Source organism: Pantherophis guttatus, chromosome 2 (assembly GCF_059756535.1).
Source record: "Pantherophis guttatus breed Tessera chromosome 2, ASM5975653v1, whole genome shotgun sequence".
Classification (NCBI taxonomy): Eukaryota; Metazoa; Chordata; class Lepidosauria; order Squamata; family Colubridae; genus Pantherophis; species Pantherophis guttatus.
In genome coordinates, this window is record NC_142064.1 from 110,711,898 (window position 1) to 110,737,116 (window position 25,219).

A 25,219-nucleotide genomic window follows, 5' to 3' on the forward strand; every position below is an offset into this window, starting at 1 on the left:
ACCACTGTATATTTTGAGCCTAAAATATGATTATTAATAAAATGGCATTGATTGAACACTTCAGGAAATGCTTAAGAAAGATTACAGGTCTCAGTGTTAGCAAAGCAATTCAGGAACTGTGACATTGACGATGTTCCAATCTTTACAGGAGGCAATAACAAAGAATCATAATGAGATGAAGAGTGAGTTGGGAGAGGTGAAAGAAACAGTGTGTCAGTGTTCCAGAAAAACCCAACTCCAATTAAAAACTCTGAGGCAAGCATTTTTTCAAAGTTCCATTTATTAAAGTAGGTATACTGGCGCATCTGGGAAAACCCGAATATGAGAGTTCCGGGTTTTCCCTCTGTTGTAGCACGGGAATAACGAGAGGCACAAGCAAGCTAGTGACAACAGCTCTTTAATTCAGGGTGAGACTTCAGCAAAGCAACACAGGCAATAGCCCTCCTTATATACCGTATAAGGTATATAACCGTTAACCAATCACAAGCATTCTTGCATTTGAATGTCCCGCACAAAATAGATACATACATAACACCCCTCCATTCCCAGAAGGCACTTATCCTATCTATTTACATATTTACATACAAAATCACGCAGGTGACCAAGGCGTGACTTCACTCTGGTTGACCTGCGCAACTCAGTTGTTGGTGAGGCGTCGAGCCAGTCAGAGGGACCCCCCGCCTCTCCTGGCTCCGCCAATGGAACCTCCTGGATTTCTCCAGAGGCGTGGCCATCCCCGGCTGGGAGTGTCGACTCGTTGGGGTGGCGCTGGAACTCAGGCTTACCCGATAAGTAATCCGGTTTACTCGGGCTTGAGATAGCTGTTTCGGGGAAACTTTGGAAGTTAGGTTTAACAATATCGGGACTTTCACAGGTTTCACAATTCAAATGTTTACGCAATTGGTCTATGTGCCTTCTCCAAATTTTACCTGCCCCACATCCACTGTGTATGATTTCGGGCTAGTGATTCCAACAATAATTCCCCCTGTCCATAGTGGACTGCTAGCATAATTTCTTGCGAATACTGGGGTTCCGATTTGGAATTGTCTTAATCCTCCCTCTTCCCCCTTGAAATTCTCTTGGGAATAGTTCGGATGTAAGCGATCGAGAGTGCACCTAAGTTTCCGACCCATTAAAAGTTCTGCTGGACTGCGCCCTGTGGCAGTGCACGGGGTTGCATGCTGTATGGCTAAGAATTGATCAATCCTGGCTTGCCAGTCCCCCGCATCCCCCGGGAAATATGAATCTCTCTGCAAGGCCATTTGAAGCCAGAGGGAATGGGGCAGATAATGCGTGTCGTATTCCTAACTCGGCCAGGTAGCTTTCAAATTGAGTCGCCGTGAATTGGGGCCCGTTATCTGATACCAGAGTGTCTGGTAACCCGTGGGTTGCAAATAGCTTCCTGAGGACCTTAATTACTGCCTCGGAAGTGGTTGATGGCATTAAGGCTATTTCCAGCCATTTGGAAAAGGCGTCGACAATTATTAGGAAATTCTGCCCGTGGAAGGGCCCTGCAAAATCTATATGGATCCTCCCCCATGGTCCCTTAGGCTTTTCCCACTCTCTAATGGGAGCTACAGGGGGATCTGGCCGGGACTCCTGGCAAGGCCTGCATTTCCCTACCCACTCTGTGACGTCCCGGTCAAGTTGTGGCCACCACACATAACTCCGAGCCAGACTCTTCATTCTGACTATACCAGGGTGCCCCTCATGTAGCAATTCCAACACCCAATGCCATAACCGTGAGGGAATAACCATCCTATCGCCCCACAATGAACAGCCCCCCAACATAGACAACTCATTCTTTTTGTTAAAGAACACTTGAAAATCCCCACTGTCCACCTTAGTTGGCCAACCCCTCATGACCCAGCCCATAACAGTTCGTAAAACAGTGTCTTTGGTAGATGCCCTTGCCACCTCGCTAGACAAGAGGGGCCCCAGGGATACAACATCGATCAACAAGACAGGGGCTTCCGGAGTTGGGTTTTCCAACAGTTTGGGCAAGGGGCATCGGCTGAGGGCGTCAGCATGGCCCAGAGTCTGGCCCGGTCAGTGGATTAGGCGATACGAGTAAGCGGCCAGGAAAATAGACCACCTGGTCATCTGGGGGGAGAGAGCCGCCGGGGTTGGTTTGTCGCCAGCCAAAAGTCCCAACAATGGCTGATGGTCCATTATAAGTTCAAAAGTCCGGCCAAACAAATATTTGTGAAAATTTTTTACCCCCGCCACAGCCGCTAAGGCTTCCCTGTCCAGCTGGCTGTAATTTCGTTCTGCACTGGACAGGGTGCGAGAGTAATAAGCAACGGGCGCCTCTAGCCCATTCGGTAGTCTATGGCTCAACACAGTGCCCACTCCAAAAGGGGACGCATCGCAGATAAGCACAAGCGGCAATTCTGAGTTGTACTGGATAAGAAAACTGTCTTCTGACAAAAGTTTTTTGACAGCCTTAAACGCCGCTTCAGTCTTGCCCCAAACCCAAGGAACGTTTTTCCCTAGCAACCTGTGTAATGGTTCCGCAATGGTGGCCTTGTCTCTGAGGAACATGGTATAGAAGTTCAAAAGTCCCAGGAAGAGCCTTGATAGTACAGGGGTTTAGTGCACCCTGTAATTAACACAGCTGCCTGCAATTTCTGCTGGTTCGAATCTCTCCAAGGCTCAAGGTTGACTCAGCCTTCCATCCTTTCTAAGGTAGGTGAAATGAGGACCCAGTTTGTGGGGGCAATAAGCTGACTTTGTATAAAACATACAAAAGAATGAAGGCTATTGCTTAACGCATTGTAAGCCGCCCTGAGTCTCCGGAGAAGGGCGGCATATAAATCAAATTAAAAAAAAAAAAAAAAGGCTTGCAAGTTGGCCTTCGACTTCAGAGTGGGTGCATTTTGGATGGCCCTTACTTTGCTTTCTGTGAGGGAATGCCCATGCCGTCAATTCGGTACCCAAAAATTCTACGGAGGGTACCGCAATTTTACATTTGGAATTTTTGAGCTTAAGTCCCGCTTCTCTAAATTTGGTGAGCACTAGTCTAACTCTTTCTCCAAGCTGAGCCTCATTCTGGCCACTAATGAGGACATCGTCAAAATAGGGTACAACCCCCGGGAGTCCTTGTAGAAGGCGCTCCATAGTGCTTTGGAAGAGTCCTGGTGCAATGCTAACCCCAAACTGCAGTCTGGTGCATTTGAACGCACCTCTGTGCGTTACTATAGTTTGCGATTCTGCGGTAGCGTCATCTACCGGCAGCTGCTGGTACGCCTGCGCATGGTCTAACTTTGCAAATATCTTGCCAGGGCCCAGGGAATGAAGCAAATGTTGGACGATTGGGACGGGGTACGCGCTCTGTTGGAACGCCTTATTGATCGTGCATTTATAATCAGCGCAGATTCTGATTGATCCGTCTGACTTGACTGGCGTGACTATTGGGGTTTCCCACTTAGCGTCATCTATAGGGACTAGCACCCCTTGCTTGATCAGTTTGTCAAGTTCTGCGTCTATTTTTGGTTTTAAGGCAAATGGTACTCGTCTTGCCTTTAACCTGATCTGGGCTACATTAGGGTCTAGATTAAAAGAAATAGGGGTCCCCACGTACTTGCCTAGCGTCTCTTCAAAAACGTCCTGGAACTCGTGCAAGAGGCTGTCCTTTAGAGATGGTCCGCCAAGGCCCAAAGTCAACTCCTGTTCATCGAGAGGAGAAGCCCATGCCGAGGGCTCGAAACCAAGCTAGGCCCAGAAGGCTTGGCAGCGGCTTGCTGACAATTGTCAGGGGAAGTTCTTTCTGGAACTCGCCGTAGGTGACCGGAACATGCCCACGCCTTCCAGAGGAACTCGGTTTCCTTGGTAGTCGAGGAGGCGAACTCATTATTGTGAGAGCTGGTTTCTCTGGAACTTCGGTAGTAGTGATTTCAGCGTTGCCCAGGACATGATTGACATTGCAGACCCGGTGTCGATTTCCATGTCGCATGGTCTCCCTTCAATTTCTACTCTCGTGTAGACCTTTTCCTCTACAGACATGCTGGCTTGGCCGATTTTCGTGCTATAGGTGTCTCGCTTTTGATTCTCGCGCCGTTTTCTCGCGCCGCCATCTCTGGTTGGCTGATTTGAACGTGTCAGTTCTGGTTGGTCGTGATGGTCATGTGACTTGTTTTTTCTGGGAAATTGAGCTCTACAGACTCTAGCCAAATGGCCCTTCTTTCCACATCGCCTGCAAATGATGTCTTGGTATTTGCAGGACTGTCTCTCGTGAGCTCCCCCACAACTCGAGCAGTTTTCTCGGCGACGACTTTGCTCGCCCTTCTTTTTGTCAGTATGGAAGACATCCTCGTCTGACTCTTCTTCCGTACTGGTCTGCGTCTCCTCTTGATGAACAGGAGTTGACTTTGGGCCGTCTTTGCCCGACTGTGGACATTGTAGTGCTTCGGAAGCCTTAGTGGACGCTTCGTGTGCTCTTGCTTCATTGAGCGCGCCGGCTAATGTCAAGTCTGGCTTCGCGAGTAGGCGCCTCTGTAAACGAGTGTCTCTCACGCCACAAATCAACTGTTCAAGGAGTGCGTCGTCTAGATACCGGTAGTCGCAATGCGTTGCAGCTTTTCGAAGGGCAGCCACATATGCGCTGACCGGTTCTCTTTCTCTTTGTACTCATTGCCAGAGCTCGTAGCGTTGTACAAACTTCGAAGGAATGGGAGCGTAGTGGGCTCTCAGGTTCGCTTGCAGGACGTCCCAGGGGACTGTCTGAACCGGTGTAGGTTCGCAGAGGGATTCGGCCATCTCGAAAACGTCTGGCCCGCAGTGGCTCAGGAAGAGAGTTCTTTTTCGGTTCGCGGAGAGACCTTGCATCTCACTGGCTTCCAGGGAACACTCGAACCTAGTCAGATACGACCCCCACTTCTCTCGGGTCACGTCGAAGGGTTTTGGCGGAACATAGGCAGACATCACAGTATGTCTCTGTAGTCCGCTCGTCACCCTGGCTGAAACTCAAAGCTCTTTTTGCTTTGTTTTTTGTGGCCTCAATCCCACCTTCGTCGCCAATGTTGTAGCGTGGGAATAATGAGAGGCACAAGCAAGCTAGTGACAACAGCTCTTTAATTCAGGGTGAGACTTCAGCAAAGCAACACAGGCAACAACCCTCCTTATATGCAGTTCAGAAATAACCGTTAACCAATCACAAGCATTCTTGCATTTGAATTTCCCGCACAAATAGATACATACATAACACCCTCAGTAAATAAAAATCTCCAAAACCAACCCCTCACTCATCAGTCTATCACATGGTCCAATCACCATCCGTCCCATCTCGAGACATCACTCCAACCACTCCTTCTCCAGATGCAGGATTGTCCTGACCTTGACCGAAAGGAAGAACGCTATTCTGTCTAACCTCATTCCCTCTACTAAATCCCCCCTCCTACTTTCCCACACATAAGAAGATAGCAGCGTGGAAGCTTGTGGCTTCCAAAGCTGACAGGCATCCCCCCCCCGAAGAAAAAAAACACACTCTGGGAAATAAAATAGACAAAACACAAAAGGGTTAACGCATTGTACATCAAACTGCTTAACCCCCTCTTTGTCTTCTAGCCAAATGGAGGGCTTTTAAAAATCCAAAGTGGCCCCCTAGTCGAGAATCATGACTACACTTTAGCACCAGTAGTCTCATGCAGCGGGACACGTAAATCTTACTCCCTTTCCAAGCCATGTGATTAATATGGAAAAAATAGTAAGGTATAAGGATATTTTAAATGATAAAGGGGAATTCAAATCCAAACAAGAATCAATGGATCGATCTAGTATGGGAGCCATATGTGCAAATACAATCAAGATATGGGAAAGATGCAAGAATGTATGGTTTCTATAAAGAATCAACAGAATTAGACCAGATGAGCAGTACTGGTTTCATGGATGAAAGAGTGGATTGTATTGAGGAATATGAGATTATTGACTTTGGAAGGACATGATTTGGGCTGGCACGCCTTGGGCTGGCACGCCTTCCTATACTATGGGAAATTGGGCTGGCACACCTTCCTATACTATGGGAAAAATAAGATAGATGAATATTTTCAGAGACATTATATAAGGAATGCACTAATGTCGGTGTGGGAGAAAACTAAAGAACAACACTATTTGAGGATACCAGTTTGGCTTTCAACAGTGGAAGCATTGATTCACCCAAATATTATTAATATGTGAAATACTGTCAGATATAAAGACATTTTGAATGAAGAAGGGGAACTTAAAATGAAAGAAGAAATGAATGAGCAAGGGATCGATATAATGTGGTATTCACAAGTGCAGATACGGTCTAGATATGAGAAACATGCTAAATTACAGGAATTTGCTAAATACAAAGAATTAACGGAGTTAGATAAAATCTTAACAGGAACAGAAGAAAGGTTAATAAAGAAACTGTATAGTTACTTACTGGGTATAAAATTGGAAGAGGAACAAGTAAAAGAGACAATGATAGCATGGGCAAAAAACTTTGGTTATATGATAGAACTAGATAAATGGCAGAAATTGTGGGACAGGAATTATAAATTAATTGTGGGACAGGAATTATAAATTAATTATAAATTAATTACTGTCTAAAGTAGACAGTAGACATCATTAGTAGATAGATGTCTAAAGAGAATTTGTACAAGATGTTTTACAGATGGCATCTTGCACCAGAGCGAGGTTGGCAAAGATGTTTAAAGATAAACCACCTAAATGCTGGAAGTGCCACCAAATACCTGGATCTTACTATCATATGTGCTGGACATGTGGAAAAGTAAAGAAGTATTGGACAAAAATTAAGTTATGGTTGGAAGAGATGATACAACAACGTATTGAGTTGAAACCAGAAATATTTCTGCTGGGAATTCTACCTGAAACTTATAATAAAGAGAATGTATATTTAATTATTCATGTATTAACTGCAGCTAGAATTGTATTTGCACAATATTGGAAAAGTGAAGAGATTCCCATTGATGAGAAGGTGATTAGGAAAGTATTAGAATGTGCAGAAATGAACAGATTAACATTAGCAATTAAAGAGAAAGAACAAACAGAACAAACAGAATATAATAATGATGTTTAATGTTAATATGGTATTATCACTAGAAGATATTAAGAAGAAAATGAGGAGCTTTACAATCTTTAATTGTTTAATATATTATAACATTAAATTTAGAGAAATAATGTTAATGTGAATGCAAATGAGATTGCAAATGGTGAAAGAAGTTGCACAGAGATGCTTGTACCCAGACAACACACTGCTTAAGGAAAGATGGAATGTTTATCTTTGTAATTGAAAATAAAAAAAACTTTTTTACAAGAATTAGACCAGATGAAAAGGGACAGATGAAAAATTAATTAAATTTTTTTATAGCTACTTACTGAGTATTAAAATGGAAGAAGAGGAAGGGAAAGAAACAATGATAAGATGGGCTCAAAACTTTGGTTATTCAATAGAACTACTGTAGATAAATGTGCAGAAATTGTGAGATAGAAACTGTAAATTAACAATGTCAACGGCCTATAAGGAAAATCTATACAAAATGTATTATAGATGGCATTTACCACCAGCGAGGTTTGAAAACTTATCAGCTAAACGTTGGAAGTGTAATCAGATACCTGGTTCATATTATCATATGTGGTGGACATGCCCAAAGGCAAAAAAATACTGGACTTAATACTTGGTTGATACTTGGTTAGAAAAAATGATAAAACAACACATAGATTTGAAACCAGAAATATTCCTGCTGGGGATATTACCAGAACAATATATTAAAGGAAATACATATTTAATTTTGCATGTAGTAATTAAAAAAAAAGAAAAGAAAAAGAAAAGAACTATGACATTAATATAATGTGAGTTTTTTCTTTTTCTTTTCTTTTTTTAATTTTTATTGTTTAAGAATTACGGTACAATTTTATTATTTCCGGTTACATGGTGTTAATATACATATACAATTATACCTTTACTTTATTTACATTGTTATTTACATGGTATTAATTCATTATCTCAATTCAAGAATACTACCCGTAGGATTTCTTACTGTTATAGTTTTGATACATAATATTACGTCTCTTTTTCATGAAATTACATCTTTACTCCCTTTTATATCCTCCTACGGTAGTATAACTCCTATCCGTATACCCATTTAGTTAATCACCCTTCTAAACTCCTTTAGCTCTCTTGAATTCACTTCACTTTTCTTTTCTTCAGCCACTCGTACCACATATCCCAAACACTATAGTAGTCAGTTTCTTCTCTGTCATTAATTTCTAGTGTCAGTTTGTTCATTTCGGCACATTCCAGTATTTTTCTAATTATGTGCTCTTCAGATGGTAACTTTTTCTCCTTCCAGTGTTGAGCAAAAGAGATTCTCGCTGCTGTTATTATATGTGTAATGAGGTATTTCTTCTTTCTTGCAATTTCTTTCTTTAAGATTCCCAGGAGAAATATTTTTGGTTCTAATTCAATTGTTTCTCCTATTATTTCTGACACCCATTTATGTATTCTCCTCCAAAATTTTTTAGCTTGTGGGCATGTCCACCAACAATAAGTACCTTGCTGATGGTCGCACTTCCAACAATTTGAGGCCATGTTTGGGTATATTTTAGCAATCCTGGCCGGTGCTAGGTGCCATCTGTATATCATCTTGTATTGGTTTTCCCTATAAGTTGTTGCCCTGGTCATTTTTAAATTATTATTCCAAATTTGGTCCCACTCGTTCAAATTTATTGTTTGTCCAAAATTTTTAGCCCAGGCTATCATAGGATTCTTAACTACTTCCTCCATCAGATCATAGTCTACCAGATAGTTGTAGAGCTTGGCCAAAATTTTATTATCCGTGCCCATCCATATTTTATCAAAACCACTGATACCTATTTCTATGCCATGCTCTTCTTTATCTTTTTTGTATCGTGATTTGATTTGTGCGTATGTCCACCAATCTATATGTGTGCCCTGTTCTTTTAATTCTTCCATCGCTTTAAGATTCCCTGCCCCATCTAATATCTCTTTGTATTTTGCTGTTTTGCCCAATTCGAGTACGTTTGGATAGATTATTGCCTCCATCGTAGATAACCATCTGGGAACTTGGGTATATTGTTTTCGCCTTATTTCTGCCCATGTTGACATTAGAGTATCCCTAATTTTATGTTTGTAAAAATATGTTCCTTTTCTTTTCTCTGTTTCCCATAAATGAGCATGCCATCCCTTCTGGAGGTCATGCCCCTCCAGTGTCAGGATTCTTGTGTTTCCCAACGTTGCCCATTCTTTTAGCCATACTAAATTTGCTGCTTTTTGATATATTTCCCAAATTGGTAGTCCAAGGCCCCCCCTGTCTTTTTTATCTTGTAAATTTCTAATTGCAATTCTAGGTTTCTTCCCTCCCCAAATAAATTTCCTAATAATAGAGTTTAGTTCCCGGAAAAATTTTCTGTCTAATTTAACTGGGGCAGTTTGGAATAAATATAACATCTTTGGTAAGATGCTCATTTTGATTGCAGCAATCCTCCCTAGAAAGGATATCTGGAGCTTTTCCCATTTTTCTAAATCTTGTTTAATATTTTTAACTAGCGGTATGTAATTGTCCTCTTTGATGGCCGAACATTTTGTTGAGATCCATACTCCCAGATATTTTATTTTCTTTACAATTTGTATCCCCATTGACTCCTCCAACAATTTCTTTTGATCTTCGGTCATATTTTTAGTTAACATTTTAGTTTTCGATTTATTTAACTTGAACCCTGCCACCTCTCTGTACTTACCAATTTCTTCCAAAGTTTGAATACCTGTTTCTAATGGTTCCTCCATGATTAATGCCACATCATCCGCAAAGGCTTGGGTTTTATATGTTTCCTTTCTGATTTTAATTGTCCTCTTTGATGGCCGAACATTTTGTTGAGATCCATACTCCCAGATATTTTATTTTCTTTACAATTTGTATCCCCATTGACTCCTCCAACAATTTCTTTTGATCTTCGGTCATATTTTTAGTTAACATTTTAGTTTTCGATTTATTTAACTTGAACCCTGCCACCTCTCCGTACTTACCAATTTCTTCCAAAGTTTGAATACCTGTTTCTAATAGTTCCTCCATGATTAATGCCACATCATCCGCAAAGGCTTGGGTTTTATATGTTTCCTTTCTGATTTTAAGTCCCTTAATTTGCTTATTTTCTCTGATCCTTTTTAATAACACTTCTAATGCCAAGATAAACAAAAGCGGTGATAAGGGGCATCCCTGTCTCACCCCTTTTCTGATTTGGAAAGTTTTTGTTAGTTTTCCGTTCACTAATATGTTGGCCCTTTGTTTCTCATAGATCCCATTTATTGTATTCATAAAATTTTGTCCGAATCCCATTTTGTTAATTTGTTGCTTCATAAATTCCCAGTTCAAATTATCAAACGCCTTTTTGGCATCTAAAAAGACCAGCGCCAATTCTTTATCAGGGTGTTCCTCATAGTACTCTAACACATCTAAAACTGTTCTTATGTTTTTTCTTATTTGCCTCCCTGGCAGGAATCCATTTTGGTCGCCATGTATTATCTTGTTTAAAATTCCCTTTAACCTATCTGCCATGATACTCATATAGATTTTATAGTCAGTGTTAAGGAGGGAGATCGGTCTATAGTTTTTTATCAATTTAACATCTGTTCCTTCTTTTTGCAGAAGTGTAACATATGCCTCCCTCCATGATTCTGGTATTTTGGATTTTATCAAAGCCTCATTAAAAACATCTAATAATTTCGGTAGGATGATATCCTCTAAGTCTAAATTTTGGTATAGTTCCCCTGGGAGTCCATCTGGTCCCGGTGATTTGTTCTTTTTCAATTTAGCTATCGCAGTCTTCAACTCTGTCTTTGTAATTTCTTTGTTTAACATCTCTCTTTCTGCCTCCCCAATCACTGGAAGTTCTTTTTCCAATAAGTATTGCACTACTTTTTCTTTGGGGATGTCTTCTTCCTTATACAGGGTAGAATAGTAATCACGAATAATCTCTAATTTCTCTTCTTCTGTATTTATGATATGGCCCTCTTGGTCTTCTAATTGGTAAATGATCCCTTTCTCTTTTTCTTTTTTGATTCTATAGGACAGCCATCTGCCCGACTTATTGGCATTTTCAAAGTGATATTGTTTAGATCATTTGATTTCATATGCCAATTTTTCCTGATCGATTATATTTATTCTGTGCTGTATGATCATCCAATTTTCTTTCGCCGTTTCGTTGTCCGGATTCTGTTGTACTTCCTTCTCTGCTTTCTGCAATTCTTCCAACAGTTTCCTCTGGCTCTCCCTTTTTTCTTTATTTTTATGTGCTCCATAAGCCATTGCCAATCCTCTTAGGCACGCCTTCATTGTATCCCAAATTATTCCTCGATCGGTTGGTTCCTTTTCGTTTTCTTCAAAGAAGGCCTTTAATTCTCCCTTGATTCTCTCAATATTTTGTTTATCCTGGAGGAATTGCATGTTTAATCTCCATCGTGTATTACTCTTTTTATATCCGCTCCTCCATTTGATCTCCAATGGATTGTGGTCCGCCCATATATTGGGTAGAATCTCGGCTGACATGATATCCATTCCTACATTCCTACTTGCCCACATCATGTCAATTCTGGACCAGGATTTTTTGGGGCTTGAGTAAAAAGTATATTGTCTTTTATATGGGTGCAAGGTTCGCCAGATGTCTACCAAGTTCAATTCGTCCACCAGCTCGAAGAAGGATTTTGGTAAGGTTTTCCTCTTTTTCTTTTGGCCTTTAAATCTTTTATAGTCTTTATTTGGGTCTACCACTCCATTGAAGTCTCCAATTAAACATATATTGTTATTATCCATTTTACATAATATTTCTCACACTTTGTGGTAGAATACTCTCAGATTTTTGTTTGGGGCATAAATAGCTGTTATTAATATTGAAGAATTACCTCTCTTAACTTCAACCGCCAGGATCCTACCCTTTGAATCTGCATATTTCAGCTCTGCCTTTATTTCTTTCTTAATATATAAGGCCACCCCTCTCTTTTTTTTTCTGCTAAGGAGGTGTAGAGGTTTCCGAGTTTTTTGAATTCCAGAAATTTTCCGTCATCTTTTTTTATATGCACCTCTTGGAGGCATACTATATCCGCATTTTGCTGGACTAATTTAGTAAAGAATATTTTTCTTTTTTTATAGTCATTCAAGCCATTTACATTTATCGACAGAAGTTTCCAATCGTCCATTCTTGTAACCTGGTGTTGTTTTAGTTCTTGTTCGCGCGTGTAGCTCTCTGTGGTCTTTGTTTCTTCCTTACTTCCTTGCTTTCCTTTTCTTCTGTCTCTTTCTCTTCCGGGGTTCCTTCTTTGGATCTTCTTAGTTGGGTGAGTTCTTCTTCTGTGTTGATCACTTCCAATTCCTCTTTGCTGCTCTGATCTTCCTCTGAACCTCTCAGTTGATCTAAGAACTCCTGGGCCTCTAACAGACTTCCTATTTTAATTTTCTTCCCTTGCCATGTTATCATCATACCCTCCGGTAGAATCCACCTAAAGAGTATGCTCCTCTTGTTTAATTGAACAGCTAGGAATCTATAATCTCTTCTTCGTTCTCTCACCCTCCTCGGAATTTGCTTCAATACAATCACCTCCTTTCCTTTGTAGCTAACTGGTTCCTCTCTCACCATATTGTAGAAGATGTCCTTGACTTTTTTTCGCGCAAACCTTATATGGACTTCCCTAGGCAGTTTATTTCATCTGGCATAATTAGTTTGAACCCTGTATACCTCATCTAACTCTTTTATTATCTCATCTGTGTCTTGTTGTAAGACCTCGGCTATTAATTCAGCCATAACCTGGTCCAGATTTTCATCCTTATCCTCAGAGATGTTTTGAAAGCGCAGATAGAAGGAAGTTCGGTCCATCTCTAATTGCGTAATCGAGTCCTCCAGCTCCCTGTTTTGCGCCATTAGTTTTTGGTCTACAACTTCCAGGTTCTTTTCTTGTTGCTCCATTTTGGACTCCATCTTATTTATTTTCTCTTCATTCATTTGTATCGTCTGCTGTATATCACTCATTTTTTGATCTATAACTTTAATGTCCGTTTTTAATTCAAGATGATTCCTAGTCATCTTTTCCTGCATCATGAGCATTGTCTCTTGTATCATCGTAAGAGTCGACTGCATTGCTTGCATGGTGGGGATCATGGCTGATTTTTCAGTCTTTGATAAGCCTTCTGTTGACTTTTGCATTGCTGGTGATGACATCGTGATCGTGGGATTAGATAGGTTTTGAGTTGTTTTTCCCCCAGTTTTTATCACTGTAGATGAGAGGCTTGTCATCTCCTTCAACACTCTTGCCTGGTCTTTATCTTTTCTATGTTTCTCCAGAAGGTCATCCACTAGTTGTTATTTATTTATTTTTCCCTTTTGTTTGATCTATCTTCTACTAGGGTCTCTATAAGTCTTGATTATTTCTTGTCTACTCTGCCTCCTTTCTCTATCTATTCCTTAACTTAATCTCACGATGATTTAATCAAGTCTATTGGTCTCTTCTATCTAAGTCCAGTTTTCTCTATTTAAATACTGATCTCTTTTCACTAATCCAGTTGATATATGTCTCTCTCTTCAATCAAATACAATTCTACTAATTATTAATCCTATATCCTATAGCATTCAGTCATTTAAATCAGTTATAATTCTATTAATACTTAATCAAATATAACAAATAGTGATACTTAGTTTAACTAATTTCACATAACAATTGAATGTATTCTTGTTTATATTAGTTCCCTAAATATAAATATAAATAAATTTATACACAATCATTAGTATATATACGTAATTAAATAAGAAATCAGTTAATTAGTCAGTCAATTAATCAGTCCCTGACTCAAGTATTTATTAGTAATTATGCTAAATAGTATATCAGTTTGTAAAAGAGTATATGCCTTAACTATAAATGCAAATAATTACAATAATTTAAATATTAAAAAAATAATCAAGCTTATACACAATTATTTAAATAGGTTCTTCCAATAATAATAATAATAATAATAATAATAATAATAATAATAATAATAATAATAATAATATTTGAAAAGTATTTTCAATACTTGAAAAGTATTGAAGGCAAAGCTGACCAGAAACTAACTTGGAACTGGTTAAGATCAGGAGTACTGAAAAAAGAAACAGAAAGCTTTATTTTGGCAGCTCAAGAACAAGCCCTAGCCACAAACTGTATGAAGGCAAAAATTCAACATGTTACCACCAACAGCAAATGCCGCCTCTGCAATGAAAAAGAAGAGACAGTTGACCACCTGATCAGTGGGTGCAGCAAAATTTCACAAACTGACTACCTACAACGCCATGACCGTGTTGCTAAAACCATTCACTGGAAATTGTGTCAGAAGTTTGGATTTGAGTACAGCAAAAACCACTGGGAACATCAGGTTGAGAAAGTTTTAGAGAATGAGAAACTCAAGATCTTGTGGGACTTTAGGATTCAGACTGACAGGCACTTGGTCCACAACACACCTGACATAACAATAGTTGAAAAGAAAAAAGTATGGTTCATTGACATTGCAATACCTGGTGATGCACGAATTGAAGATAAGCAGCAAGAAAAAATCACAAAGTACCGGGACTTACAAATTGAAGTTGAGCGACTGTGGAAAAAGAAATCGTGTGTTGTTCCGATTGTAATTGGAGCCCTCGGAGCAATACCCAAAGGGCTACCCCGCTATTTAGAAATTCTAAATTTGCCGGACTTGAACATTTTGACTCTACAAAAAACCACCTTACTCGGAACAGCTTACATCCTCCGACGATACCTTAACAGTTCCTAGGTCCTTGGTTAGGACTCGAGCTGCTGAGCTATTAACCAGCCTCAAAGGCTGTGAATCTCACTAAAGATTAACCAATAAAAATAATAATAATAATAATAATAATAATAATAATAATAATAATAATAATTTTATTTCTATACCGCCCTTCTCTCGAAGGACAAAGGGCGGTGTACAGCCTATTTAAAAACAGAATCAACATCAATTTAAAATAATTTAAAAATATTAAATAAATTTGGCTTAATTTAAAACCCCAAAAATTTAAAACATCCAATTTAAAATTATGTTGCTAACCCAGCCTGGCGGAACAACAGGGTCTTGAGTGCGCAGCAAAATACCCAGAGGTCAGAAATCTTACGAATTTCCGGGGGCAGTTCATTCCACAGGGCTGGGGCTCCCACAGAGAAGGCCCTCCCCCTGGGTGTCGCCAGCCGACATGACTTGGCCGATGGCACCCTGAGGAGACCCTCTCTGTGGGAACGGACTGGTCGGTGGGAGGCTATCGGTGGCAGAAGACGGTCTCGAAGGTACCCGGGTCCTGTGCCATAGAGCGCTTTAAAGGTGGTGACCAACACCTTGAATTGCACCCGGAAGACCACTGGGAGCCAGTACAGCTCGCGCAGGAGGGGTGTCACGTGGGCGCAACGGGTTGCACCCATAACCACCCGCGCGGCCGCATTCTGGACCAGTTGGAGCCTCCGAGTGCTCTTCAAGGGGAGCCCCATGTAGAGAGCATTACAATAGTCCAACCAGGAGGTAACAAGGGCGTGAGTGACTGTGCGCAGGGCGTCCCGGTACAGAAAGGGCTGCAACTGGCGAATCAGGCGAACCTGATAAAAGGCCCTCCTGGCCACGGCCGTCATATGCTCTTCTAAAGACAGCCGTGCGTCCAGGAGGACACCCAGATTGCGAGCCCTCTCTGTGGGGGGCAAAGATTCACCCCCAATAGTCAGCAATGGCACCTGCTGACTATATCAGGACGCCGGAAGCCACAACCACTCGGTCTTGGAAGGGTTGAGTCTGAGCCTGTTCCTCCCCATCCAGACCCGCACGGCCTCCAGGCAGTGAGACATCACATCAAGGGCATCGTTGGGGTGGTCTGGGGTGGAGATATACAGCTGAGTGTTGTCAGCGTACAGATGACACTTCACCCCAAAACCACGGATGATCTCACCCAGCGGCTTCACATAAATGTTGAACAGGAGGGGCAAGAGGACCGACCCTTGCGGCACTCCCCATGCAAGATGCCTCGAGGTCAACCTCTGTCCCCCTGCCAACACAAACTGCGAGCGGTTGGAGAGGAAGGAGGAGAACCACCGCAGAACAGTGCCCCCCATTCCTAACCCCCTCAACCACTGCAGCATGATACCATGGTCGATGGTATCAAAAGCCGCTGAGAGATCTAATAGGACTAAGACAGAGGAACAACCCCTGTCCCGAGCCCTCCAGAGATCATCCACCAACGCGACCAATGCCGTTTCTGTGCTGTACCCCTGCCTGAAGCCCAACTGGCACGGGTCCAGATAGATAGCTTCATCCAGGTGTCAGGGAAGCTGTTGTGCCACCACGCTCTCAACAACCTTCGCCACAAAACGACGGTAGTTGGCTAATTCAGCCGGGTCCAGGGAAGGCTTCTTGAGGAGGGGCCTCACTACCGCCTCTTTCAAGGCGGCAGGAAAGGCACCCTCGCTCAGAGAAGCAGTTATAATCCCCTGGAGCCAGCCTCGTGTAACCTCCCAGGAGGCCAGTACCAACCAGGAGGGTCACGGGTCCAATAAACACGTGGCGGCACTAATTTTACCCAGAACCCTGTCCACATCCTCGGGAGCCACAGGATCAAACTCCTCCCAGATAACATTCTCAAGACCTGCCCTCGTCTCCTCCCGTGGACTCATCCAATCGGAGTCCAAGCCATCCCGAATCCGAGCGACTTTATCGTGCAGGAATTGCACAAAATCCTCAGCACGACCCTGCAAGGGATCTTCCCGCACTCCCCCCCAAAGAAGGGAGTGGGTCACCCTAAACAGGGCGGCTGGGCGGTTCTCTGCAGATGCGATAAGAGCGGAAAAATGGTTAGATTTTGCCACTTTTATCGCCACTAGGTAGGTCTTGATATAAGACCTCACCTGTGTCCGATCGGAATTGGATTGACTAGTCCTCCAAATGCTCTCTAGGCATTTTTTCCGACGCTTCATCTCTCTCAGCTCCTCAGAGAACCAAGGAGCCAATTGAGATCGGCATCGGGTCAGAGGCTGCAAAGGCACGACGCAGTCCAAAGCTCCAGCGGCCGACCTTTCCCAGGCGGCCACCAGCTCTTCAGTCGAGTCGTGTGTCAGAGTCTCAGGAAACGGCCCAAGCTCCGTCAGGAACCTTTCGGGGTCTATCAGGTGCCTGGGATGGAACCATCTGGTGGGTTCCATCTCCCTGCGGTGGGGGAAAGCGGTAGGAAAGTCCAAGTGGAGGAGCGAATGATCTGTCCATGACAGGGGTTTGATGTCTAGGTCCCCTCTACCAAGATCATTCAACCACTGACCAGAGATAAAAATCAAGTCCAAAGTGTGTCCCCCTATGTGAGTGGGGCCTTGAACTACCTGGGTCAGGTCCATGGCCGTCATGGAAGCCATGAACTCCCAAGCCACCTCTGACGTCTCACCCGTGGATGGAAGGTTGAAATCCCCCATGACAATAAGTCTGGGGTATCAACCGCCACCCCGGCAATGACGTCGAGTAGCTCGGGCAGGGTCGCTGCCACGTGGCAGGGAGCCAGGTACGTGGTCAGCAAACCCATCTGCACCCCACGGCCCCACTTCACACAAAGGGACTCACATCCGGCTATCTGAGGAACAGTGGTCTCCCTCGGACAAAGACTTTCCCTAATAATCACCGCCACTCCCCCACCCCTCCCCTGGGCCCTTGGCTGATGAAATGTACAGAAACCTGGCGGGCACATTTCGACAAGGGGGACCCCCCCCTCTTGGCCCAACCAGGTCTCCGTAATACCTGCCAGGTCCGCACCCCCCTCCGAAATAAGATCACAAATAAGGGGGGCTTTATTAACCACCGACCTGGCATTACACAACATCAGCCGCGGACCCTGGGCCTGAAACTCTGCGCAACCCAGGACACAAGTTGCCGCATTGGGGGCCGGAGTGCGCAATCGCTCGAAGACAGCGCATGCGCACCCCCGACACTTGATGTGGCCCCCTCCGTCCGCCATACCTGCCCCTCCCACTTATCACATTGATGGAACTGCCCTTTTTTTCGCCACCCGGAGCCCCGGTCAGATTGCCCTTCTCGCCTCCTCCGCTGCGCCCAACCAACCCACCACCCCGCACAGTAGCTATATGGACCCCCCCAGTCCATCTCTACAACCCCCTCCCCCCTTCCGGGTCCCCTTAAAAACCCCTCCCCCCTCCCAGACCCTTTTAAAATACAAGATGAAAATTTAACTAAAAAACCCCACAACCTCCTCCTCGCTGTAAATGTGCACAGATAAACAACTGGCAGACAATAAAACAAATATAAGAACGTTAATGTACCAGTAGTAATAAGAGACTTATATGAATATGGTTAGTTACTTGGCTGTTCTTAGTCTCTGCGGTATCTTCGGTTATAAATGCTAAGGTGGGGGAAAAATAATGTTCCAATTTCACCAATTTGTGCTTCTCCTGTCTCTTTGTATCTTAAATTTCCGAAAATTACTTGTCTTCTCCTGATAGTCCTTCTTGTCGCTCTAGTCCTTCGTTATTCTTTTCGTTGGTTTTCAATATGGATCCACTTGAGTTTTTTCTATCATTGTCATATTTTAATCTGAGATACAGTGAATTGTCAATATGTCTGTTCAATAAAATACGTTTTCCGTGGCTATATCCAGTGGTGATATTCAACCAGTTCACACCGGTTCAGCCGAATTGGTTGTTAACTTCTTGCGCAGTTCAGTGAACTGGCTGATCCCACCACTGGCTGGTCCTGTCCCACCTCTCCCAGCCACTCCTTTTCTCGCCTCGCCTGCCTTCGTGGTCGTCATCACGCACGTGGCCTAACTGCTCTTCACCCGTTTTCCTCCCTTGCCTGCCTTCATGCTGGTCCTCATGCCTGTCGCTCAGCTGTTCTTCACTCATTTGCCTCCCTCCCCATTTGCTTCCCTCAGCAGCTTGTCTCCCTTGGATGTTTGCCTTCCCTCCCCGTTTGACTCTCTTGGCCGTTTGCCACTTGCCTGTTTCATGCTCATCCTCACGCCCGTAGGTCAGCTGTTCTCCCATTTTTCTCCCTCGCCCGAGGGTTGCCCGCTTGTCCACCCATCAGTTGGGCTGGCTCAGAAATGGTGTGTCCCCCTGTCACGGGCTGGATGCAGGACTTGAGGCAGATGGGAGGGTGCATGGGCCCCAGCCTCACCGTCCCCCCTGAGGCGGCCTGCTCCCTTCGGCTGAGCGCAACTGGGTGCTTTCTCTCAGACCATCTCCCCCATTATTGTGCATCTGAGAAGCTCCCCGAACCGTGTCTTGGTCATTGAAACCACCCCAGTGAAGCCGCCACTCGCCAGCAGTGAGGATCCCACCCACGTGGCCGTGCCGCCACTCATCTCTATCAGCCCAGGCTTCAGTGACTTCATGGTCTACCCATGGCACTGGGGGAAAAACATGTACAATATTACCCTCTGCTCGCATCTCAGCCTCTCCGAGAGGGCGGAAGCAATGGCAGCAAGCTTCGGAGTGCGATGGAGTGCTCCACTGGAGACGGTGAAGAAGCTAGAAGCCCCAACAGTGGTACTGGAAGCAACGGGCGCTTGAGGGTGAGTGAGCCTGAGAGGTGGGCGGGGTTGTATGAAGGACAAGCATGAGAGAAGTGACATTTGAGGAAAAAGAGTTTTGGTTTAAAAGGAACCTTATTTGGAGTCCGGGAGCCCCCGCCCCTTGTGACGTTGCAGGTAAGTCATTTCCGCGGGTGATTCACCCTCCCAATGACAACACCTCTTGGTGCCAAAAACATCCTTTTTTCTTTAAATGCTGGCTGCGAGGGCCGGTACATGCAAGACGCCGGTGATGGCTGCCTTTTTGCCTAGGTTTGTCTGGCTGTCGGGAGGAAAAGCCAGCCCTTACCAACACCCAGCTTCATCGACAGTGGGCTTGCAAAGAGTAATTGTGAGCTGCCTCTTGCATCAAGCTACACTGGGGAGAGAGAGCACAAATGATTGAGCAAGCACTGAAGAGACAGTGGGAGGAGGGAAGCCAGGCAAAGGGGCAAGTGAGGGGCATCCGCAGGATGCTATAGCACATGCACTTTCCCTCAGCCTGGCAGACTTTCTAAGACTGATAAAGCAGGGAGGGAGAAAGAGAGAGAGATCTGATCCAATCTCAGAGAGCTACATCAGGGCTGGCAGCGGTGCTCCCTCTCCCTCTGTCTCTCTCTCTCTCTCACACACACACACACAAATGCACACAGGTTGGATCTTTCTTTCTTTCCTCCCACCCCCTCCCGCCCCACCCACTAGGGACCCCTAGATTCCCTCCCCAACCCCACCTGGCCCATACAGGCACCACCCACGCGCATGATGTAGAGTTGGCCATGCCCACTCAGTCACATGACCCACCCAGCCACGCCCACCCAGCCGGTCATTAGGAAGAACCAGTTGTTACATTATTTGAATACCTAGCTTTGGAATTTGCAGGTATTCATGTACAATGTACGATGAAAAGAAGGGTTCAGCTGCAATGGATCACTGGCTTGTAGATTTTGGATATCTGGAATATTACTGAATGGAAGAACAAGGGGACTTCCAAGCAATCAAATCAAATTTCACTTTTTATGATAGACATGTTAAAAAATGTGAGATCGATCAAATTTGCCTTTATTTGTGATGTTCAAATATTTTTACTCTTTTTGAAAAATTTCAAATTATATATTTATTTTATTTATTTTCAAATTTCTATACCACCCTACTCCCAAAGGACTCAGTGCGGTGAATAGCCAAGATAAAATACAGATAATACAAATATTAAAAATCCATTAAAATTATTAAATTTTTTGGCCAAAACAAATTTAAAACACCCAATTTATAAACAAATTTAACGATTTAAAAATTTAAAAGGGAGAGTTAGGCCCAGCCAGCCTGCTGAAATAAAAATGTTTTGAGAGCATGACGAAACGTGTGCAGGTCCGGGATCCTCCGCATCTCCGAGGGGAGCTCGTTCCAGATGGCAGGTGCCCCCACAGAGAAGGCTCTCCCCCTGGGGGCCGCCAGTCGACACTGTTTGGCCGACGGCACCCTGAGAAGACACTCTCTATGGGAGCGTACTGGTCGGTGAGAGGCTATTGGTAGCAGAAGGCGGTCTCGTAAATACCCCAGTCCGATGTGATGGAGCGCTCTAAAGGTGGCAACCAAAACCTTAAAGCGCACCCGGAAGACCACCGGGAATCAATTCAGCTCGCGCAGGAGGGGAGTCACATGGGAGCGCCATGCCGCTCCCATAACCACCCGCGCGGCTGCATTCTGGACCCGCTGGAGCCTCTGGGTGCTCCTCAAGGGGAGCCCCATGTAGAGAGCATTGCAGTAGTCCAGCGGGAAGTAACGAGAGCACGAGTGACCGTATTTAACGAGTCCTGATCCAGAAAAGGAAGCAACTGGCGAATCAGGCGGACCTGATAAAAAGTCCCCCTGGCCACAGCCGTCAAGTGCTCTTCCAAAGACAGCCGTGAATCCAGGAGGACGCCCAAGTTGCAAGCCCTCTCCGTGGGGGCCAATGACTCGCCCCCAATAGTCAGTGATGGCACCAACTGACTATAACGGGATGTCGGAAACCACAGCCACTCGGTCTTGGATGGGTTGAGCCTGAGTCTGGTTCTCCCCATCCAGATCCGCACAGCCTCCAGGCACCGGGACATCACTTCAAGGGCATCATTGGGGTGGTCCGGGGTGGAGATGTACAGCTGAGTGTCGTCAGCGTACTGATGGTACTTCACCCCGAAACCACGGATGATCTCACCCAGCGGCTTCACATAAATGTTGAACAGAAGGGGCGAGAGGACCGACCCTTGTGGCACCCCACATATAAGGGGCCTCAGGGTCAACCTCTGCCCCCGTCAACACGGACTACGACCAGTCAGAGAGAAAGGAGGAGAACCACCATAGGACGGTGCCCCTCACCCCTAACTCCTCTAGCCGGTGCAGCATGATACCATAGTCGATGGTATCAAAAGCCGCTGAGAGGTCTAATAGGACTAGGACAGAGGAACAACCCCTGTCCCGAGCCCTCCAGAGATCATCAACCAACGCGACCAATGCCGTTTCCGTGCTGTACCGAGGCCTGAAGCCTGACTGGAACGGATCTAGATATGACGATTCATCCAGGTACTGAGGGAGCTGTCGTGCTACCACACTCTCAACAACCTTCGCAATGAAGCGAAGGTTGGAGACTGGACGATAATTAGCCAACACTGCCGGGTCCAGGGAAGGCTTCTTGAGGAGAGGTCTCACCACCGCCTCTTTCAAGGCGGCAGGGAAGACACCATCTTCCTGAACTATATGATTTGATATTTGGAAATTCTTAAATTTAATATCTTTTTCTTATTTGATTATTTTTTCCTCATGCATTTAAGCAAGAAGCAAAAAAAGGGAAAAAGAAAAGTCAGAAAATGAAATCCAATAATAGTTCTAGCAGGTATTTCTTAGAATCCTCTACATCTAAAAATTTACATCTTCAACTTACAACCATAATTGAGCCCAAATTTCTGTCGCTAAGTGAGACAGTGAGTTTTGCCCCAATTTATGATATTTCTCGCCACTGTTGTTGAATCACTGCAATTGTTAAACTAGTAACATGGTTATTAAGTGAATCTGGCTTCCCCATTGACTTTGCTTGTCAGAAGGTCACAAAAACTAATCATATGACTCCATGACACTACAACCATCATAAATATGAATCAGGTGTCAAGCATCTGAATGTTGATCATATGACTATGGGGATGCTGCAACAGTCCTAAGTGTGTCACTAAATGAACTGTTGTTAAATCAAGGATTACCTGTGTAGAATGCAACCCTCAATATATCATCCTGATTCATGCCAGATACCTGGAATTTAATTTACCATACAGAGAGCTAGTTGACTAATTTTGGAATTTAATAGTAAAGGCTTACTGACCAAACTTTTACTGTGATAAAATCAAAAGAATGTTACTTCTTCAAATACATACAAAATATCCTGCTTTGATGTGTGGTATACAGATTAAAATATTGGATGAGGACTGCAAATTCAAGTTCAGACTCATCAATGAAAGTTTATGGTGTGAATTTGGACCAGTCTCTCTCTGTCAGCCTTATAAAATAGACTAGATTAAGAAACAGATGCCATATGGATCTAAAAATATCCTAATAAAATAGCCATCTTCCAAATCTGAATATGCTTTCCTCCTCCTTCACTTTATCTTTGTGTGAATTGGGGAGAGGCTTGCCGGAGGCTTTTTCCTAAGTCTATTTCTTGGAATGGGTTCAAGCTGCATTTGTCTGATCATTGTCTTAGTAATGGATCTTCCTACCTTCTTTCAAGGCCATTCCTTATGCCTTCTACACTCTTTCCCACTCCCTCAGATTAAGCTATTTTACAAAGTTGTTCTTGTGGAGTACAATTGAGGAAAGGAATACTTTTGTTTTTGGAGAAAATCTAACAAATCAATAAACAAAAGTCTAATAAACTGAAAGTCTGATAAGCTATTGGTGAAGAAGCTCTGTGACAGCAAATCCCGGCTTCTGAATTCTTATGAAACTACTTGAAGCAAAGTCAAATATGCTTTTCCCACCAATAAGCATGAGTTATTCCTACAGGCTGGAGGGTATTGCAACTACGTTTCCTCACACCAGAATAGCCTACAACTCTGATATTCTCTGGTGATCTTCCATCTAAGTATTAATCAGGCCCAATTCAACTTAGCTTCTCAGGTCACGCCAAGATTGATGCTGCACCCCTGAGATATATTCCAAAAATCAAACAGCAATATCAAATTCTATGTATTTACCTGTTCATGAATCCATCCAAACAAAGTGGCACAACACTTTTCTAGTTTGACACCCTTGCAGAAAACATTAAGGATGAAATCAAAGAAAACCTCACCTGTGTAGTAGGACACTGAAATTCCAGCAACACCAAAGGGCTAGCACATTTCATGATGTTGAAGTAAAACAAGTAAGGCTTCTGCCTGGAAACAGAACAAAATATTACAAACTGTTCTTCTATTTGTTCCTATCCATATTGTGATACCATATGATACATAAAACTTCAAAAAAAATGGAAGGTGTTTCCTCTAATCCTTTGGAAAAGGCTGGATATCATTTCTAAATGAATTACAATCAAGTTGATTTTAAGCATTTTTCTTGCTTTTACCAGGGCTAATCCTGCTAATGGATTTGAGCGATAATGTATTTCTTTTAATTGTATGATTATTACCAATTGGTAGTTTAGGTTATTGTCATAAACCTCATCCGCTTGCATGAATGAAAAAGTAAGCTATAAATGAAGTGTATCTTCAAAATGAGAGACCTAAGTGTAAACCTATCTTCATAACATTCTGTATGAACTTTGATGTAGAAGCTTAATGCAATTATCTTGCAAAAAAAGCAAACCCCAAAACCCAACTATTTTAAGAAATGCCTTGAAATTTAGGCTGTATCCTGGTGCAGTCTCTTCATTGATCTCTACTATCTCTTTCAGTAGCAAGGGGGTGGGTGGAAAGGTGAGTCATAGTAGAGGGAGAACAGAATACAAGATGTAAACTCCTTTCTTAGACAATTAGGTCAGTGGCTTGGCTTTAGGAACAAATCCTGTTATAAATTTCCTGTAGAAGTTAATAAAGCCTAGGAAGCGTTGGATATCTTTGGCTGTGTGAAGGACTTGCCAGTCTAGGACAGCTTGGACATTCTGGGTGTCCATCTGGATGCCTTTTGCGGAAATATGGTAACCCAAGAAGTCTAGTTGTTGCAAATCAAAGGCACATTTTTCTGGCTTGGCAAAGAGATTATTAGATTGTTAAAATCTCTTAGTCTATGGAGGATTGTGCACAATTTGGCAAATTGTTTTCCAAAATGATTATAATATGCTATCATGAAATCTTCATAAAACTTTATTTATTTATTTATTTATTTATTTATTTATTTATTTATTTATTTAATTAATTAATTAATTAATTAATTTGTATACCGCCCTTCTCCCAGAGGGGACTCAGGGCAGTGAACAGCCAAAATTAAAAAACATACAAATACAAAAGTTAAGATAATTAAAAAAGAATTAAATCATTAGCTTCCCAATTTAAAACCCCCAAATTCATAAAATTTAAAATCCCAATTAAAAACCATTTAGGCTAGGCCGGCTTGGTGGAATAAAAACGTCTTCAGGGCTTTACGGAAGGTCCGGAGGTCCGGGATCAATCGTATTCCAGGAGGC

At 43.3% G+C, this 25,219-nt stretch overlaps 1 protein-coding gene across 18 annotated transcripts in view; it reads right to left on the minus strand.

Moving 5' to 3' along the window:
* The window catches only part of SLC44A2 (solute carrier family 44 member 2 (CTL2 blood group)), a 119,758-nt gene that overhangs the window by 50,022 nt on the left and 44,517 nt on the right, over window positions 1-25,219 (minus strand). For all 18 annotated transcript variants that reach the window (XR_015732792.1, XR_015732791.1, XR_015732790.1 and 15 more), the window contains one exon: window positions 23,894-23,978. Coding sequence is in view for 11 of the 18 variants with exons in the window: in XM_034437853.3 (XP_034293744.1) it covers window positions 23,894-23,978 (85 nt within the window). In the remaining 7 variants the exon portion in view is untranslated. The remainder of the gene's footprint in view (window positions 1-23,893; window positions 23,979-25,219) is intronic.